Source organism: Neomonachus schauinslandi, chromosome 7, assembly GCF_002201575.2.
Source record: "Neomonachus schauinslandi chromosome 7, ASM220157v2, whole genome shotgun sequence".
Classification (NCBI taxonomy): Eukaryota; Metazoa; Chordata; class Mammalia; order Carnivora; family Phocidae; genus Neomonachus; species Neomonachus schauinslandi.
The window spans coordinates 111,044,822-111,064,963 of record NC_058409.1 but is presented as its reverse complement, the minus strand read 5'-3'; the positions used below and the strand labels follow the sequence as shown (position 1 = coordinate 111,064,963).

General features: G+C 42.0%; 1 protein-coding gene across 2 annotated transcripts; it reads right to left on the bottom strand.

The window, feature by feature from the left end:
• Window positions 1-4,789: 4,789 nt before the first annotated feature.
• Window positions 4,790-12,067, bottom strand: ESM1 (endothelial cell specific molecule 1). Of its 2 annotated transcripts, XM_021696889.1 has the most exons (3): window positions 11,705-12,067; window positions 8,198-8,350; window positions 4,790-5,038 (listed from the first exon to the last, which is right to left on the bottom strand). In XM_021696889.1, the coding sequence occupies exons 1-3, from the start codon at window positions 12,003-12,005 to the stop codon at window positions 4,941-4,943; spliced, it is 552 nt and encodes a 183-aa protein (XP_021552564.1). In that variant the 5' UTR covers window positions 12,006-12,067; the 3' UTR covers window positions 4,790-4,940. The 2 variants fall into 2 exon arrangements, with proteins under 2 accessions (XP_021552564.1, XP_021552573.1); XM_021696898.1 differs by lacking the exon at window positions 8,198-8,350 and having other exon boundaries at window positions 4,941-5,038.
• Between the last annotated feature and the right edge of the window lie 8,075 nt (window positions 12,068-20,142).

Sequence of the window (20,142 nt, the reverse complement as noted above, 5' to 3'; positions counted from 1 at the left end):
CTAAAGGAAATGTTTCAGGGAAACCTGATAAAGCTATCACTTCAAAAATAGCTGCTTTCACACTGGGGAGAGGGACTCATGAAAATCTAGTAGTCGGCGCCCTGGTTGCATTGCGGCAGCCACACTCCCCGACCGACTCCCGGCCCTGATGACACTGTCACCTTCTGCTTTGGAGTGAACGCGATCTGTCAGTCACTCTAAGCACACTTCATCACTTGCAGTGGCTAGAGCATAGTCAGTTCTTGGCTACACTGTCATTTCCTTAACAAATATGCTACCATTGGCCTTTTCAGATTGCTTACAGTTTTTTGATGGTATAAAAACATTGCCACTGTTTTTTGTATACACATTTTCATGCACTCAAAAATTATTTCCTTAGAATTAATTCATAAAAATAGAATTTTTGTATGAAAGACGTATACTTTTTAAGACTTCATATATATACAGATGGATATATGGATATATATTTTTTAACTATGTGGTAGGTAAACTACAGATTTGAATGTTTTCATTTAAAAAAATTGAATGGCTAAAAGTGATACAGTGATAAGTAGTTTTCACCACCATACACAAGACTTTATCACCAAATTTATTTGGGTCTGGTGTTTTCATCTGTGAAAGAAAAGGTTTAGACTAGAATTCTTCGGGCCCCTCTCCTCAACTCCAATATTTTGGCTTTCTATGTACTCCTATATTTTCTAGAGGGCTAGAAAATGTATAGACACATCTACTCTGTGAGAGTTATGTCACAAGAATCTATATAAATGGAATTGTATAACCTGGATTAATACAAACACATCAGACTCTATCATTGCTTCCAAATGGATTCTCCCTAATCTTGAAGGGACAGAAAGAAACAAATACTCACCTAGGATCTAGGTGCTCTCCTCTTTAGTTGCAGGCTAACTGCCCTTCCGTCCTTCCCAGATGACCTTCTAGAAAAGTGCTCACCTGCCATGCAGTTTTCAGCACCCTTCATTCAGGCTTCCACCCTGACCTCTCCATGGACACTGCTCTCCTGTGGTCACCGGGGGCCTCCTGAGGACTCTTTAGCTCTGCCTGATCTCTCCATGACACATGGCACCCCCGGTCACTCTTCTTGAATGCCTTTCTTCCTATGAGACCACACACCCCTTGACCATTTCCTAATTCTCTGGTTCTTCCATCTCCAGCCTCCTCTGATGGTCTTCTCTTTGTCCCTGACGAGTCCCCACGATTTAAAGTTTCTCTGATGTTTTTCAACCCTTGCAGTTGCTTAAATAGTTAAGTATCTTCAAACAACAGAAATAAGTTGAATGAACCAACTGGTTAAGAAGTATTGTAGTGCATTCTTTCATAAGGTCAGCAATGACTGGTTTTGATCACTCCTTAGTTTATGTCCTTTCTAGGCAAGTCTAGATCTCCCTTTAACAGTGATTCTCCAAGCACAGTCCCTGGACCAGCAGCATCTGCATCGTCTGGGAACTTGTTAAAATGGAAAATCCTTGGGCCTCATCTCAGACACACCGAATCAGCAATTTGTGTTTTAACAAGGCCTCCAGATAATTCTAATGCATAATAAACTTAGAGAGTCGCTGGTCTATGACATGCACCCTTTTAAAGCCAGGCCTTAGTTTAATGATTAACCCCAAGTCTGGGTGATCAGAAGTAATCAATTTTCCCTCCAAGTATCTATGTGATGTTGAATTATATCTGCAGATCCTTTACTCCAAGGGACCTCGGGATAAAGGAAAAGAATAAAATACGGGATGGAAACAATAGTCCTCCCCACTGCTTTTCACCGAAAAGGACAACTCAGTCTGGCTACCACTAAAATTACCTTACACTTTTCGTTACTATGGGTGATATCCCCACTACCTGTTGGAGAAGCACTCCCTGTTTCTGTTGCCCTGCACAACCCTATTTGTCAGATTCGCTGACTGTCACATATACCCCCACTTTTTTCAATCTCCTCAGGTCCCGATAGGCAGGATAAGTAGCCACTGGGGAGATGGGAGCTGGCAAGTGAAAGGGATGAGAGGCCATCTGCTCTATCCGCTCTGCTGGTGACAGGCCTGTCACCTGCTTTGTTCATTCATACACTCATTCATTCCTTTCTTCATTCGTTCCTCCAGACATCCACTCACCCATCCATTCACCCATCTTTCTTCCCAAACATCCTTCTATCCAACTATCTACCCATCCAACCTTTCATCCATCCACTCATCCATCCATTAATCCATGCATCCCAGAAATCTTTATTTTGTGGAACATGTGCCACCTTGGTTTCTCTTCAATATCAAATGAGGTCGCGCCTCACTGGAGACCACTGACATACAGCATTTTCTTTTACTTCTCCTGTGTTTCCCGGGATAGTCGTAGGGGTGCAGGAAAAAAAACAAAAAAAAAAAACAATCTCAGAACTTCTATTCATATTTATTTTTTATCCCTTAAAAATTTCTACTTTGAGTATATGTTTTATAATGAACATAGTGCATTAATCCTATGCTATTTATACAGTTTAAAATTGCATGCTCAAAGCTACTGCAATCAAAAAGTGCAAAATCCAAAGATTTTGGATTTGCTGCTTTGAAGAATAGAGTCAGAAGGCTACAGAGCAAATGGGGATAGACAGGGACTAGCATTTGCTGTGAAAGGCACAAGGAGGTCCCAGTACCAGGAAGCTGGACAGCTCGAAAACATGCCCGCACCTGAGAGCAGATGAGCCCACCTTTGTTCGATTGTATTGCCCATGGTCTCCCATGCTGTAGAGCATGCACAGAGGCAAGTCCCGCCCTGGTCCAGTTCATGTTCCACTGTCCACCCTTCGCCCCAGGGACATTTGGGCTGCGGCCTATGCTTTAGGCCAAATCAGGGGATCTTTAAGTAACCTTACTCTCTGACGGCATGTCCTGAACCTCACTGCACGCTGGTAGAAGTAAAGATTTTTCAGTGCGTTGTTTTAATTTAGTAGTAATAGGAGTATCTTACATTGATATAAATTTTTATCTCATTCACATCCAGTTTCTTCCATCTTAAAAAAGGAAAAAGATTAAATCAGGCAAATTGAAGTTTTTACTAATACAATTTTTTTTTAGCATTGTGTCAGTTCATGTAAATGTTTTCCTAATTTGCCCATCATAAGGCTGAATGAACCTATCCTGTTCTTGGATTTGATGCTGTCAAGCTGCAAAACTGAATGCTACTCTCTTCTTTTATAGGCACCGAAAAGTTTGTCTTTGCCTATGTCTTGTAAAGTGTAAGCACCTTCAAACGGTAACAGAAGGGTTCTTTTGTTTTTGCCTCTGTAGAATGGGTTAATATATAGGAACCTACTTTTCTGGAAGCTGTAAGGCATGAGGAGACCAAAAATGTGAGGCAAAGAAACAAATATTCTAGCCTCATGTTTTAACAGAAAATGCTTACCTGTGGCAGCAAAGTCAGTTGAGAAGCCTGCCTTTAATATGCATACAAGAGTTCTTGTTCATTGGATGAATCTTTTAAATAACTTAATGATTTAACAAAGTCATGAACGGACTCGAAGCAGCGGTCTTATTTTTTTAATTGAACAATCATAAACTTTGCCTTTTAAAACATATCCTAACAGCTTATTCAGCTTACATTCAAAGACCCTCCCCCACACACATTCACAACTCTGTTGGCAAACTTTGAGAATAAAATATAGGTAAATAGTGAAATAATTCTTAAATAATCTTCGCTCCAAATAAAATATTTCTGCAAATATTTCCTAACAAAATCTAGTACAACAGTCCTGTTTGTGCTAAGGTCCTCCCAAGTGTACTCATAATTCCACTTATCAACCAACTTTAAAGGAAAGAAAAATAAGAAAATGAACAATATTTTAAAGTTGACGTTTCCTGCTGAAAATTGACTCTTTTCCAAACCTCCTAAAAAAGTATTTTCTACTTTAAATCTGAAACTCATCTAAGTCACTGCACTTACTTTTAAATAAATTTCTTCTGTTGCTCATTTTCTGACACTTTATAAATCCGTAATGACTAATTTTTTTCTAGTTTTTTCTTACGCTTATTATTATTAATAATAAATTTACCATGCCTCAGGTGTTTGGAAACCTTATAGAGTTACACTTTTATTCTACCCATTTTAACAAACAGTATTTTGTTCATCTTCTCAAGGTGATAAGTATGGGTATGGAGGATGACTGATACTAACATAATTGTTTACAAAATTATATAAATATTTACCTTCACACCTCCTCCAAGTGGACAAAATACTTCCTAGCTCTCTCAGTCTGGGGTGGCATTCTTTAAAACCATTTATGAGAGTGTACGTTTGCCCTCTGTCCCAGAATCATCCTTCAGATAAGGTAACCTGGGCATGACGAGTAGCAGCCCTTTGAAACCTGCCTCAGTTCAAGGCTGCTACTCAACCTCCCACAAGCTTGAAACATCCCACTTCCTTCAGGGATTGTTTTGTTTTGACTTTTCCCAAGTAAATAAAAAGCACAACTAAATTCTATTGATGCTACCACAAGGAAGACCTAAATGTCATACTTGCCCACCCTGCCCCCACCTTCTCTCACTCCTAACTCTCCCTCCATCCTGTATCCCAACATCAATGTACATCCGAGTCACGGACGTGTGGACTCACTCTGGTCTTCAGCTTTGGCTAGCTCTCTCTTTGGCTGATCTGCATCCACATTAAGATTATCTAAATTGCTTTTTCAGTTCTTCAGTATTACTATAAACACATATTTAACAAATCTATATGCATTCAAATACTTAACAAATATCTAAGAGTGTTCAGTCATATGCATTTTATGGATTGTTAGTAGCCTACTTTTTTTTTTTCCGGACCCACACACTTGGCCTCCCAATATCACATGTCCATATGCTATAATCTAGACAGTTCCTAAAATGTTGGCTGTGTGTTGAATGATCATTAAAATAAGAGTCTTCTCTCAAAAATCCCACCCAGGATCAGCGAGGATTTAACCATTTCATTACAGGAGAGCGGGCATTCTCTTTTACAAGTTCTTCTCTCACAGAATTGCCGTCTCCAGATGCCATGTCATGCTCTGAAATTAGAAGGAATACAAATCATGTCCAGATGTTTATAACTCTAAGATGAAGAACAGTTTTATCTTACTTTTATATGACAAGGGATGTACAATAAAATCTTTAATAGGTTCAAAGAGTCTGTGCTCACTGTATTCACCCACTCTCTGTCGATCGGCACCTCCCATCCACGTCAGCACCCCCTGAATGATTTCTCTTCATATACCTATCATCACTGGACATTATCTTATACATGCATTTGTCTTTGTGTGTGTGTGTGTGTGTGTGTGTGTGTTTATTATCTCACTCCACCACTAGAAAATCAGCTCCAAAAAGGCAGGGGCTTTGTTTTGTTCACTGCTACTACAGTACCTGGAACATAGTAGGTGCCTAATAAATACTTATGGAATAAGCAAATGTAAAAATAGATCTCTAAGTAAGATTTTCATACTATCTGGTATGGAAGAGGAATTAGCTTATTGTGTGGCTCCAGAAAGCAGATGGCAGATCAAAGGACAGAACTTTTATAAAGATAGCTCTTATTCTGCATAAAAGTTTATAATATTTAGAATTTTCCAAAGTGAAATTTGTCTGCTTCTAAGAGCAGTGAGGTATGTTTGCGTCAACAGTGCATGTCTTAATATGGAATGCTGTATGGTTAGTGCAGCCTGGCGGATGAATGTGCGCAAAGTAATCAAATAGTCCAGATCTTACTGTCCCCACCCCCCTTAAAAAAAAGTCACTTGCAAATTCCCAGGCCTAGAAAATTGGAAATCTCACAATAACAACAACAACAACAACAACAACAACAACAACAACAAAGGGAAATAGGAAGGCAGGAAGCCCACTTGCCAAGAATATAGTAGCCAATAGGAAGAAAACTAGAGAAGATAAGCTCGTGTAATCAGGGTATGGAAGGGACCTCAAGAAGTCCCTGTGCGGATGAACCTTGGAATCACTAACAAAGGCTTTGTAAATAGATGTGAAATCCATTGCAGGACTGAGCCCCAAGCCCCCTCCTATTAACAGTAGCACATGCGCCCTGGCAAGTCCAGCAGAGACAGGGCACCACTGAGCAGAGGAGTTCCTGCACAGCCTCTCAGAGGCCTTTAGGACATTCTGCTCTCCAGCCTGAACCGGACTAAGGTTTACCAACATTACACTAGTAATCACCTTTTGCTCCCCTTTAGCTAATGAAAGCAAACACCTTAGGTCAGAAAATGCTTTCCCCATCAATTTCTACTAAGAATCTTGATACCTAATTTGGGTATAGAAATATTTTTTTTGTGTAACCCCTAATGTAACTTCCAGCCAGCAAAATATCTGTGTCCAAGGCATCTATATAGTAGTCAAGATATCTGCAAAATCTGCATGCAAATGACAGAGGGTGACAGGCTCAAGGGAAAGAGACGGCACAAAAGTCCAGTGAAGAAGAGGACGTGTGGCTGGGTGTGCAGTGGGAGGGATGGGCGTTCCCTTCCTGAGGATTATTCCAAAGGAGCTCTCATGGCCTCCCGAACATTCATCCCAAACACCAGATTCACAAGGGATTCAATTCTCTCTCGGTGGGAAAGGCTTATGTGCAACCATAAATGAATGAAGAGGAATACAAAAGTGGCTCTTCAAAGTGCTCTGTAGCCCGCAGTTTTAAGAAAGCAAAATAAGACAAAAGAAGATGCAAGTGTTTGAGACAGCTACCTGTACTAAGACAATAGGTTTCAAACTTGTACTGAAGTAATCAAAACATTCCAAAAATGTGTAGGTCTCAGAAAGTAGATTGATGGTTACCAGGGGCTGCGGGGTGGGTTATGAGGAATGGGGGCAACTGCTTAATGGATAGTAGGGTTTTATTTTGAGCCGGTGAGAATGTTCTAGAACTGGACTGAAATGGCAGCTATGCAGCTTTGTTAATGTACTAACTGCCACTGCGCTGTTCACTTCAAAATGGCTAATTTTATGTTATGTAAATTTCACCTCACTATGAAATTTTATTTTTTAGGACTTAAAACTCAATCTGTTTCCATGTCGCTTTTCAAGGACTATAGGACAAGTCAAAAGTACTTAAAATATTAATGATGATCTCAATTTCCAGATCAAATATTCACAAAGATATTTACCTAATAGCTTTAAAAGGGGGGGAGGTTCATTTTAAATTACTGTTTAAGGGCATAGCCGCACTTCAACATAAAAATTCACTTAAAAGTACAGTATTTCCTCTTCCTCTTAAAGTACTTAATTGTATCCATGTGTAAGAAGGAGGTAAAGCTGGGTAATAAGTACATTTGCCAAATATTTCAAATCTTAGTTAACTCGAAGAGCAAAAACCCAGAAACAAAAACTAAATAAAATGGACTTGGATTGTCAACTATTTATATCTAAGGTGGGGGGACTGGACAGTTTGTTGATATTAGCGGTTTCTATGGCTACATGTTGTTTTAAATGAGCTACTTTCAATTTAGTGAAGCTTTACTATACTGGTCATTTATTCCACAAGATAACCAAATATGTCCATAACACTCTCTTATATGTTGTATTTCTCACATTTTAACAACCTGGATACGAAATACACATGCGTGAACAAGCATCATGTGACTATTACTACAGTTTCATTCAAAGGCTTAGAGATAATTCCCAAATTTCAATCACAGTTACTATCTCTTATCCTCTCCAAAATCCATAAAAATGCATGTTTGGAAATATTCCATTTAAGTACTCCCATTTTGTTAAAAAAAAGAAGAAGAAGAAATGTTCTATATTTTCTATCTTAGCTCTTAAGCCTTATCCGATAAATTCCTGAGTGTATTTTTTCTACATGAACTTGAGAGAGAAGTAGCTTAGTCTAGTACGTGTATAAAACAGATCACTGAAGAATTTGAAGAACTTTGTATATCTTGGTTATTTTCTTATTACAGGTGTTTTGGTAATCAATCATATTTATTCTCCATAAAACTGGGTGAACTTTATGGAAAAATGTATAATCTCCCAAATTATTACTGAAATCTTAAAAAAAAAAAAAAGCAACAGCAACCCAAACTCAACCACCACCCCTTTCCCCTGAGTAAAATAAAGAACAAAATCACTCGAACCAATGCTTTATTTTTGTTCATCTATATCTCTTAAGTTATTCAAATTGAAAATGAGGTTATTTTTCCAGTGTTTACACTGAAATCAATTCTTACCTGTGTGAGAAACAAATCTCCTGTTGGAAGACTTGGCTACTGAATATTGGAAGAAGGGAAATTTCAGACACTTGCCAGTCACTCTGTCACATATGCCCGACTGACAGCTGCAGGTCTCCCGGCATTCCATCCCGAAGGTGCCGTAGGGGCAGTCTGAGGACAAAGGGAAGGTTTAGAGAGGGAGCCCCTCCTTGGGCACAAGCCCCCGGTCTCACAGCCCCCGTGCACAAAGCCTCCAGATTCTGAACAAGCCTCACGAATCTTGACCGTCAGATAAAAATCCAGTTCTTAAAAAACCCCAAGCTTTGGAAGTTGAAACTTTCAGTCACACATGTGAAATCGCACAGTAAGACCAGATCCTGGACACCTCCGCTGTCGTGGTCTGCCGTGAAGTTCAGTTGAAGGCAGCTACACATAACCAACATCTTTGACCAGCCTTAATTCTGTTCCCTTTCTGCTTAGATACCAATAGACAGGTAGGTTCTCATAGTTTCCTTAGACGGCTCCCGTGACAGCTCAGTGAGGTGGGCAATTGAACAGACACATGCATCAGCTTCTCAAAGAGTTTAAAGGATGTGATGCTGCCCATGAATCCACTGTGTTCACAAACAATGTACTATTTTAAATGTATAGGAAAGGGCTTCATCCACACTAGCCAGGGGCTGAGAAGGGTGTCATGCCTGCTCTCCATGAAGTGATCCATCCTCAGTCCGCTCCGGCTCTGATCAACTACCTTCGCTGTTGAAATGGCAGCACAATTTACCTAACTCCCCCGGATGTCAGGAGGATTTACTAGTAAGACCTTCTGCAAATCTGAGATGCAACATGCTAAGAAGAACAAGAGAGCTGAGAATTTACCTGTATACCTCCGCAAATCTGGAAGTGTTTAGAGCTTCAGCGTGTTCATGCTTAGACTAAAACATGCAATACTGAGAAGAGGACAAACCCATTTATTACAAATGCAAGGTCTTTATGACATAAACAGCATCTCCATTGATGACCCAGTCTTTTTTTTTTTTTTTTTTGATGACCCAGTCTTTACCAACCAAGCAAAATAGATGCAGAATATTTATTCTCTTGGCATGAGACTATTCTCATAAGTGTACAATCACACATGGGGAAAGAAACAAGCAGTGAAGCAGCTGAGCCCTTGGCAATCTAATATTCCACAGAATGATCAAGGTAGATGTTAATGAAATTTATTTTTTGGAAGAGATTTAGGATTCTTCTTACCATTACTCTTCAGATTACAGAGGCATCTGGTTTTATTTTTTGTAATTGTTTTTAAAGATTCTATTTATTTATTTGACAGAGAGAGACACAGCGAGAGAGGGAACACAGCAGGGGGAGTGGGAGAGGGAGAAGCAGGCTTCCCGCGGAGCAGGGAGCCCGACGACGGGGGCTTGATCCCAGGACCCTGGGACCGTGACCTGAGCCGAAGGCAGACGCCTGACGACTGAGCCACCCAGGCGCCCCAGAGCCTGGTTTTAAACATTAGCCTCTCGCTGGGAAAGACCGTCCTTAAAAAGGATCCTAAAAAGCCTCTTGCAGAAAAGCGCACAGGATTGGGATTTGACTGTGTGTCTGGTGATACCGAAAACTAAAACTTGAGCCAAGTTCTTAGTTACACTTCTACTGCAACCCCCAGTGTATTGAATAGCGCTGGGTGGATAGCAGGTGTTCCGTAAATACGTGTTGGCTGGCTGACTGTTAACTTGGCAGCATAATGCCAAACATCTGAATATTTAGAAAACATCTGGATGTGCAGCTAAAGTATACAGTTTTCCTATGAGTGCTCTGTGAAAAAGCTGAAGGAGGGAGTTTGCCTACAGCAAAATTCAATGTCTCTGTGTAGAGATGGTGAGGTTCACACAGGGTCACTATTTCCAGCAGAGAGAAAAATGTTCGAAGCTAGACTCGCTTGTAATATGAAGCGTGCCAAAAAGAACAATTTTAAATACATTTTAAAAATCTATCCCATTAACAGCTACCTCAGTCATTCAGTAGAATGTTGAACTGCTAAAGATCCCAGATGCCTTGGAATGTTTCTTTACCCATATATGACAGTGCATTTACAATCACATTTACAGAGGCGATTTTTATGCCAAGAGAAAAAGCAATCCACTGCGTATACTTGCTATATCATAAGTATGATTGTATTAACCACTTCCTCCCTAATTTCCTTATGTGAAATCCTATAATTTACAGAAAATATAGATCCTAGTCAGCTTAAATGTTTGTGAATGTTCACCAAAAAAAGGTTCCTCAATATTCTACCTTTCATTGGTTATAAACAAAAATAAACTGAGCAAAAAATAAGATTCTCCTAATAGTCCAAGCATTTATTTCCTAATCTTTAGTATACGTTGTAGATTAAAAGGTAAATTAATTTATAAAATATTTGTCTAAAAGGTAGGTGAATTAATGAGGCTGTCTCAGTGGTGGATGATTATCATTCCTGAAAGCATACAACTGTATTAAATACATAGAAGATAAGAATGAAATAAGAAAGAAAATATAAGAAATAAATTTCCCAGTCCCTTTAATCGTTCTAAAAGCTTCTTTTTATTACAAAACTGATGAATGGGGCTAGAGCATATGTGTTTCATCTTGATAATAGCTTTTAATGATGAGATCATGAGGTATCCATTTATAGAGTATCTTTAAATCACCTTTCTTTTGATTCTAAACATTTTAAACTACAGTCACTAAGTCTGAAATAAATTCTACAACTGTGCAACTACATTGTTTAGCTATGATTTCAAACTAATGACATTTTTCTTTAAGTCTGTAAACTCTCATTCTTTACAGACTTCCAATTTTTATTTTTCTTTAGTGTTATTCTTACTTGTCTTAAACCATCTGCTATTTTTCTAGTTGACCGAACACCTTTAGTGGAATGGGGTTTGTTTTATACTTCAAGGTACCCTCTTTCAAGAATGTGAGTCATTCTGTTAGATGGTTTAAGCCCACCCTATTTCACAAAGTGCATTAGTGTTCATCAGAAATATTTGATCTTGAGAGATGCCCTCCAACCCGTGGACCCTTTCAAGATCAAAGAATCACTAAGCCCCGGGCTAGACACCCCTAGAGGTTATCTAGTGCAGACCGCTGTAATCACTGTGTTGTAGAAGAGAGAGCACCTGAACCATCCAAACAGATTACCTGTCAAGTTCCTAAAGTTTTCCAGAAAGGGAGGTCCCACAATTTTTCATTGCAACTTTTTTCTTAAATCTCCTGCACATAAGGAGTGAAATGCAGTACTGCTTTCTGTGCTTTCCTGCACACTGGCTTCAGCTGCTGTTTTGCAGAGTTCTCCTTCTCTCTCTCTCTCCCGGTGACAACACCTGTGCGGGGCCTTGTCCCTAAGCCACCTGCATTTTCCCTCTTGTCCTTCGCAGCAAAGCCTCCGCACCTCCCACGCTGGCTAAAAGCCCTCAGTGTGCTTCCACCCCCACCCCCTCGGGTGGGTGGGGGGGCGGGAAGAAGCAAGGGGTCACCCTTTACCTTTGCAGATACCGAACTCGTCACCAAAGTCATCCTCCTCACTGTAAAACTGACACCTGAGCCCCGGGCCGCACTTGACGCCGTCCATGGCCGACACGGTGCGGTAGCAGGTCTCGCCCAGCCCCGCGGCGCACACCCGGCAGCAGCCGCAGTCGTCCAGCACTGTCCGCTTGCAGCGCAGGCTGCTTTTGCACTGGGCGCTGTCGCAGCGCTCGGGGCAGTCCACCGCATACTTGGCGCTCCAGGCGACCGCCAGGTGCGCAGGGACCAGGAGCGTGGCCAGCAGCAAGAGGCTCTTCATGTTTCCCCGAGGGCTCTGGCTCGGCTTCCCGCGGGCGGCGTGGTCTTTGCTGGCGGGAAGCAGCTGTCCAAAGTGGTAGCTGAGCCTCTGCCTACACGTTTATGAGTTTTATACACTGGGTTGCCCGCATGCTTCCCCGTCATCAATTTCCTCAACCCAGCAGCAGCGCTGTCCTCTTGCCAGGCTCTCTTGTTTTAGTTTATGAAATCCAGGATGAAGGCTGGATTAACACGCCGCTGCCATCCAGGAATTGAAAAGCCCAAGCTGATGTCATCTGTTATGTTTAGATGGTTGTTTTGCATGAGCACTGAGAAACTCGCTCACATCCGTCTCAAGGGCTCAAGGACGTCTGTGAAGGGGGAATAAAGAAGGTTGCATACCCTCCTTCAGGACAGGAATTGGTCTGACACAGGCATATCACTTGGGCTGTGGCTTTGTCTCAGAGCCTCTGTAGTGGGGAGGAAAATGATATCCACGTGAATCATCAGGACGAAAGAAGCTCCTTTAAACAAAATAAATAAACATTTGGTATTTCCCCTCAATAAATAGCTATGAGATCATTTGGAAGAAGAAAAGGTTATATTGTGCCTTTTCAATACTTAGAAGAAAGAAAATATTTTGAAAGGGATTTTTTAAGGACCCCTCTCTTCCTTCCTCCCACCCCTCCCCTCAAATGTTATCTCTAAAACAATTCATAGCACATGTATCTAAGTTTATCGTGGATGGAGCTGTATTTCTAGATAGACGTGGAACTGAGAATTTTCTTTAAAATCAATACGAAACCCACAAAAGAGGTAAGAAGCTGCTGGCACTGTTTCTGGGTTACTCAGTTCTGGAAAAACTTATCAGTTGGACTTCTTCTGATCCAAAACTCCCTGGGGAGAGGGCTCATCTATCACCGGGTCTGCCTGTCCAATGACTGAGCCCATTCGGAGCTCTTCCCCTCACTCCTGGCATCTATCAGAGCCCTCACTAAAAACCGCCAAACAAGGCAGCCAGCCCAAGGAAACAAGTGAGCCAGCAGGGAAATCGGAACGTGGCCCAGAGAGGCAAGTCACAGGGAAGGGAAAACATTACCCATCGGGAAACAGGGTCTTTAAGCTATGGAGGGTCACGGGGCCTAGGTCCCACTGGGGAAGACAGAGCAGTCCTCTTACAGTATCAGCTGGACCAGCGCCTCACAGAGCAAGGATCGTGGGGCAGAAAGAACAAGGTGAAAGAGGAGAGAGCAGAGCTCCTACACCAGCTGCGTGTAGGGTCCCCAGTCCCACCCCTGACTTATCAAATTAAAATCAATGTAAACCCACTGTCATCTAGCAACTACTCAAGCAATGAAGTTGATGGATAACTCTTGGTCTGTCACAAATGAGCTATGGACAAGCCACAGGACTTCTCTCAGCCTCAATGTCCTCTTCTGAGAATTGACAGTGTTAGGCTAGTTGATCTCTGAAATTCTTACCCCCACTAGAAGATGAGGCTGAGGCCTTTGGCGGGACTTGATGATGAGCCTTCAAAAACGCAATTTTAGGAAGATGGAAGGAACAGAATCTGGAATGCAGGGAATCGAGGGGGCAGGAAATGAAGGCAAGAGTCTTAGCTTCCAATTTACCCAATTTTCCATGCAATCCAATTCAGAATAGTCTATCTGCATCTCCCCAGAAGCAAACACATGCTTAGCAAATGCACGCTCTGATTTATTGTTTTCAATAGGGGGTATCATCCGTTGAGTGCACATTATGTGCCAATCACCATTCGGAAACATTTCACATGCATTAATTTGCTTGCTCTTCACCACAATCTCACAAAGTAGGTACTATTATCATGCCTATTTTATGAATGAGGAAACTGAGTCAGAACGAGTTTAAATAATTAGCTCAGGTCCCCATAATGTCAGGGATGGAACTTGAGCCAAGTCAGTCTAATGTCAAAACCACACACTCTGTTGCCTATTACAACACAGCAGTGCTTCCATGGCTAATGGTTCTGATGGCTTACTTTACAATTTAGGTTGACCTTGGAAAAGGCTACTGAACACCACTTTCTGAGGAAGGAGTGGTTAACCGGAATAATGGTTAACAGTAATACCTAACTATTATAGAAATCTTACTGTGTGCCAGACACCACGCAGAGCACTTTATATGGATTACCTTATGTAACTTTCCAAACAACCTCAAAAGGTAGGTACTATTCTTTTTTTTTTTTTTTAAAGATTTTATTTATTTATTTGAGACAGAATGAGAGAGAGAAAGTATGAGAGGGAGGAGGGTCAGAGGGAGAAGCAGGCTCCCTGCCGAGCAGGGAGCCGGATGCGGGACTCGATCCCTGGGCTCCAGGATCATGACCTGAGCCGAAGGCAGTTGCTTAACCAACTGAGCCACCCAGGCGCCCGGTAGGTACTATTCTTATCCCCACTGTAGAGGTGAGAAATCTGAGGCCTTGAAGGGTTAAGTAACTTGTCCAAGGACACAAAGTTAGCAGATGGGGAAGCCAGGACTCCAGTCCTGAAACAGATTGTTCCTGGAGACTGGAATAAGGATTGCAAAATCAAACATATACAGGTACCAGTCTGGTGGCCCAGGTGGGTAAAGTGATAAGATAAACCAGATGGAGGTGGGAATAAGTGGAGCTGTTCACCTTAGACCACATGCCTCCACTAAGGGAAGTGGCCCTCCTTAGGAGTGGCTGGCTACCGCTTGGGGGAATATGAGTGGGCCCAATCTTCGATTTTTTTTTTTTTTTTGAGAGAAGGTGGAATCCAGACTTTCAAATGTAATACCCGAATTTTTAAATGTTGGCCAGTATTTCATTCAAATTATAAACCATTATATGCACCCTTATTTCATATGGGCAGGATCCAGTCTGTACAACACGTTGGTCTTGCTATAAATTTCGGATTCTGACAGTGCTGGATTCGAATTGCTGTTCCACGACTTCCTACCTAAGAGGCTCAGAAACTTATGTGGTGCCTGGGTGGCCCAGTCGTTAAGCGTCTGCCTTCGGCTCAAGTCATGTTCCCAGGGTCCTGGGATCGAGCCCCGCATCGGGCTCCCTGCTCGGCGGGAAGCCTGCTTCTCCCTCTTCCACCCCCCCCAACCTCCGCTTGTGTTCCCTCTCTCACTGTGTCTCTCTCTGTCAAATAAATAAATAAAATCTTTAAAAAAAAAAAGAAACTTAGTTTAACATCTCTAAACCTCCATTTTGTCATTGTGTACAGTGGGATTAACGCCCTCTTCATAAGGCCATTGTGAGGATTGATAAGAAGGGATGGAAAGTGTCTCTCATAGTATGCATTCACTAAATGATGGCTATTCTGCATTTTTAAAAGATCTTCATCATAAGGTTGGCAGTGAATAAAGAGAAATAATAAAAGCGTAAGAACCTTCTGATCTTTTATAGGAGTTTAAGGAAGAAACAATAAAGGCCTTGCAGATCAATATCATAAGTGGTGGGGCAAGAAGGAGAAGAGGAGCTCATGGACAACCATCGTCTACATTTCTAAAAATCGATAATACTTTTAGTAAAGGACAAGTAAATGGAAAGAAGATGTAATTTGAGGGTACCAAATCCACCATAATAGTAAGCCAAAACACATGCCTAGAGGAGTGGAGGAAATATGCTCAACAGAGGTCATAAGTGGTGGAACTCTCTCAACATGTAGCTCCCAACGACTCATTTTTGGGGAACGTTCCATTCCTTCCAAGACCCAGCAAAAACTCTTTGTCCCAGCACGATCCCTATGGGATTTATATCTATTTATTTCTATCTTTCCCAACCAGGAATCCAGCTCAACCACTCTTATGAGGGAAGTTAGCAATGGCCACACAGGGTTAGGAAATCGGAACACGAGGAAACAAAAAATCTACAGCTGGAATCTGCAACAAAAGAAATTAAGGTGAAAGCAAAGCGGTTGGTGATGAGGGCATGAGGCCCACCTTGGTTGGCTTTCCTTTGTCCTGCGGCTGGCAAATCTCTAACCTCGCTCTGCCTGTGTATCAGGTGTCAAACCAAGGAGTAAGAAAGGCCAAAGGGAAGCACATAAGCTTTTCACAACTCTGAAAACACCAGTTCAAGTTATAGTGGGTCAAACCATATCATCTTGGGATCCAAAGCGTGTGGCTTTCTGCAATGGGAGCCGGAGAAACAATAAAACTGATAACTATTCAACCCAGTACACCTTTTTCATTTAAATTGCCATCGTGACTTTTTTTCCTTAAACTTGGTATTATACCGAGAAGGAAAATAAGCCTAGGTAATGTGCTCTGGCAATTTGTGTTTAATTTTGCACATTCTGATTGCTTGTAACCAAATACCCAGCATTTTCTTCTGGATAGGCAAAGTGGGAAAGGCTCTGAAAGGATTCCAAACCCTCATGGTCAAGTCAAATTGTCCCATGTTTACTGTGCCTTCCTCCCAAACCTCTTTACCAGATAGGTTTTTTTTTTTTTTTTTAGTTTTAATTGTTATTTTTTAAAAAGTAATCTCTATATCCAACATGAGGCTCGAACTCACAACCCTGAGATCAAGCATCCCATGCTCTACTGACTGAGCCAGCCAGGTAGCCCCAGATAGGTTTAATTTAAATTGAATTATGAAGGCAGCCTTGAAGGCAAACATTTCCAAGGGGCAAGTGGAGAAATTTAGATGCATGAGACTGTGTTTAGTTCAGTTTTTGTTTTGGGTACCACCTGAAGTCTTTCTGCTTTGACACCAGCTGATGGCAATTTTGCATGTGCCTAGGGCAAGGTCTAGCACATAACAAGAGCTCAGTACTTAGTAAACATGTAAACGTGACCAAGTTGTCTCCCAGAATCATTTTCAGAGCATAGTAAGTTAAAATGCGCACCAATGTGTTTCCCAGGGGAAGCGAAGTGAGGCCCTGGTTCTTGAACAGACTGAACTGAGCTGCGAACTGAGTGCTTCTTTTGGGGAATGAGGTAGAGGTTTCCAGAGAGAGCAGAAGCAGCTGGGGATGGAATGGGGTCTGAGCAGAGTCCCATCATGTCAGCTCTTGCACAGCTGACCAACTTTGTCCCCTTGACCTTCCAGCCTTGGGTCTGGCAACACCACACCCACCCCAAGAAGAAGTTCGTAGGAGCTCCTCATTGCCGATGGACCCTGATGAAACATCTGCCAAACTGACTTTTAAAGTAGGGACAGGTCAGCTGTCACAGGCTCTGGGGACTCCTCCCAGAGCCTCCCGCCCTGGGAACAACTTGCAGGAATTCTAGAAACAGCACTGCCGCTACGAAGCTCTGTCATCTTAGGCAAGTCACATGATGCACACCTTAGGCCCCTCTTCTCTCCTCTCTACCTCAGTAATGAGTTAAGAAGACCAAAAGGGTCATCCTCACTATTATTATCAAGAATCTAAATTTCTAAAGATTTGCTTCATTCTTTAAAAATAATCTTAGGTCTTGGAGCAAATATTATCCCCAAAGAAATATCTTTCCAGTTCTCTAAGTTTTCATTTCTAATAAAGACAACTTTAATAGTAAACAGGGATTGGATGTTACAGGCAATTTTTAAAAACTACATCTGCTCAGGGGTGCCTGGCTGGCTCAGTTGGTAGAGCATGCAACTCTTGGTCTCAGGGTCATGAGTTCAAGCCTCACGTTGGGCACAGAGCTTACTTAAAAATAAAAAAAAAAACCCCAAACTACACCTGCCCAGAAAAGTAAAGTGAAGTGCACATGTTCTTGCCAGCATGGGGCTCTCTGATGTATCTTAATCGTAGGTCGAGGCTCCGGGCAGCTGGGAGGCAGTCGCAGTTGCTTATAGCAAATAACTCTGCAAGAATAGTGAGTGTGGGCCAGTTTGAGAAGATAAAAACAGGACACCCACCATGTCTGCTGAAAACCTGGATCTCCGGGCACCCCTCAGAGAGCTTTACCACCATATCTGGCGCTCTGGATCCCATGGAGTCCTCCGAGGAAGCAGGCATGGACGCGGTTGTTTTTTAACCTTGACCAAATCTAGAAACTTCACCTTTGCATTCACTTTTGCAGGAATTTTTTAAGAGAGAAAGTTTAGACATGGGAACATGTGAGGAGCTCTTACTACCTATCTGCCCACTTCTCTCCACCCCCGATTCTGGCGGGTCTTAATGTGGAGTCAGGCATGTTTTTCTAACAGCTAGCTCTTTCTCAAATCAGGGCTCTGAATCTATGAATTCATCTGCAAGAGATTCTAGTCATAGGGTGTCCTTACACCTCCAAATATAAAGCCACATCCAGAAGCACCGGGTGCTGCCCTGATACAAGACCAAAGACAGTATGAGTGGCAAAAATAGCACCACTTAGAACCAGAAGACCCGAGTTTGAGTCTCAGTTCCACCATTGGTCCTGTGTGAGACACCAGCCAGCCTTCCTGAGTAATGTGAAGTCATTCGTCTCAGTAAAAGCTAAGGGATTTACTGTCCCTGTCTCGAAGAGACATTGGGAAGATCACAGGGTAAGGTAGGTGTGAAAACAGGCTGTCCACTCTAAATTACCACACAAGTGTAAAACGGTAAGACTTGCTCTAGAAGACAAATTATATACCATGAAAGGAAATGAGCCTGTGGTGATCTAATCTCAGGTCTCACCTGTTCCTCCATTCCCCTCACCTTCTGCAAGATGGCATAACTTTTTCTTTCACTTCATTCACAGAATGAGGGCCAGGCATCCACATTCCCCTAAGGAAGACCCCACTTCCTCTCCCTTACAGCCTTCTTTGCCCCAACCTGGTATGTGATGACCAGAAGCTCATAAATTGTTCTTGTGGGCCAAAAGAGGCTTTTGTTTTGTTTTGTTCTGCCTTTTTTTTTTTTTTAATCACCAGTTTCCTAAATGACTAAATAATTAGTTAGGCGTTGGAAGTCATTTAGACGTTAGAACTATTGACATAAGAGAACTTAGGTTTAAAAAGTCACATTAGAAGTTATTGTTAAGACATTTGGAACTTCCATTAGGAATACTGGAAAGGCTGGGGTTTCTGATTAATACACGAATCATAGGAAATGATTCTGCTGCTTTGCTTCTCTAGTAACATGGCACTTCCTTGGCCTAACCTTAAGCTGACCCCTTTTATGGTGTAATAAAATATTAATCAGGACCACCCTCACCAGACTCATCATCAGAGTTTGTCTAGTGATGAAGAAGCCTTAGTCTTTACATGATACGTGGATTGAATAAATAACTGAACGTTTTAAAAAAAGAAGTTCAAGGTAAGCACCAGAAGAAGATAAACAAGAAGTGTAACTTCCAAACCCCGTATTTATAATTTTATAAAGAATGGGCAGTTTCTGACTCACTTTCTAATCTGGCGTCAAAATATCTTGCCTCTTTTCTTCCTGGGATCCTCCCAGTGAAGGACCACATTATGACTTTCTTTTTTTTTTAAGTGCCTTGCTTTCTTTTGGCTGCCACAAAGTCACAAAGTCTCCAAGCCTACAGTCTGAGAGCTTAATGCATACCAAGGGTGTCTCGGACAGGGCTCAGGGCAGCGTGCATCAAAGCACACTTGCCCTGGGGCGCCTGGGTGGCTCAGTCAGTGAGGTGGCTGGCTCTTGATTTCAGCTCAGGTCATGATCTCAGGGTCATGAGATCAAGCCCTGAGTCGGGCTCTGTCCTGGGTGTGAGCCTGCTTAAGATTCCCTCCCTCTCCCTCCATCACCCCCGTCCCCCGCATGAGCATGCTCTCTCTCTCTCTCTCAAAAAAAAAAAGCAGAGTTGCCCAGACCACCTGTGTCAGTGTCCTGATGTCAAAATGACACAACCATGGATTCCAGTTTGGTGGGTTGGGGATGGACGAAGGAATCAACATTTTTTACAAGACACTTGATTCTGACACACTCAAAAATTTGAGAAACTTCCAGACTACTGATTTCTCCCAGTCACATGTTGGCAGAATTAGTACTTATCTTTACTCTGGAGATTTCAGATAGACAAAGCCTATCTTTGAGGGGTTGCCCTAGAACTTTTAACTATAGGATACACTTCAAAGGTTTTTAGCATACTTCCCTGATTCTAAGATACGCATCTTCACATGGTAACGAGTTGGAATTTGGCCATCGTGATGGAAGTCATTGCTTACATGTACACACCAAAACTTGCAGGATGACGTGCCAGTTACTTGGAAGAGAATCTCAGACAGTAGT

What these genes read in the sequence shown, in the direction of transcription:
- ESM1 (XM_021696889.1), bottom strand. Translation starts at nt 12,005, where the DNA reads ATGAAGAGCCTCTTGCTGCTGGCCACGCTCCTGGTCCCTGCGCACCTG. An exon ending in CGAGTTCGGTATCTGCAAAG is followed by an intron (nt 8,351 to 11,704) that starts GTAAAGGGTGAC and finishes CTTTGTCCTCAG; the next exon opens with ACTGCCCCTACGGCACCTTC. An exon ending in GAGATTTGTTTCTCACACAG is followed by an intron (nt 5,039 to 8,197) that starts GTAAGAATTGAT and finishes TTCTAATTTCAG; the next exon opens with AGCATGACATGGCATCTGGA.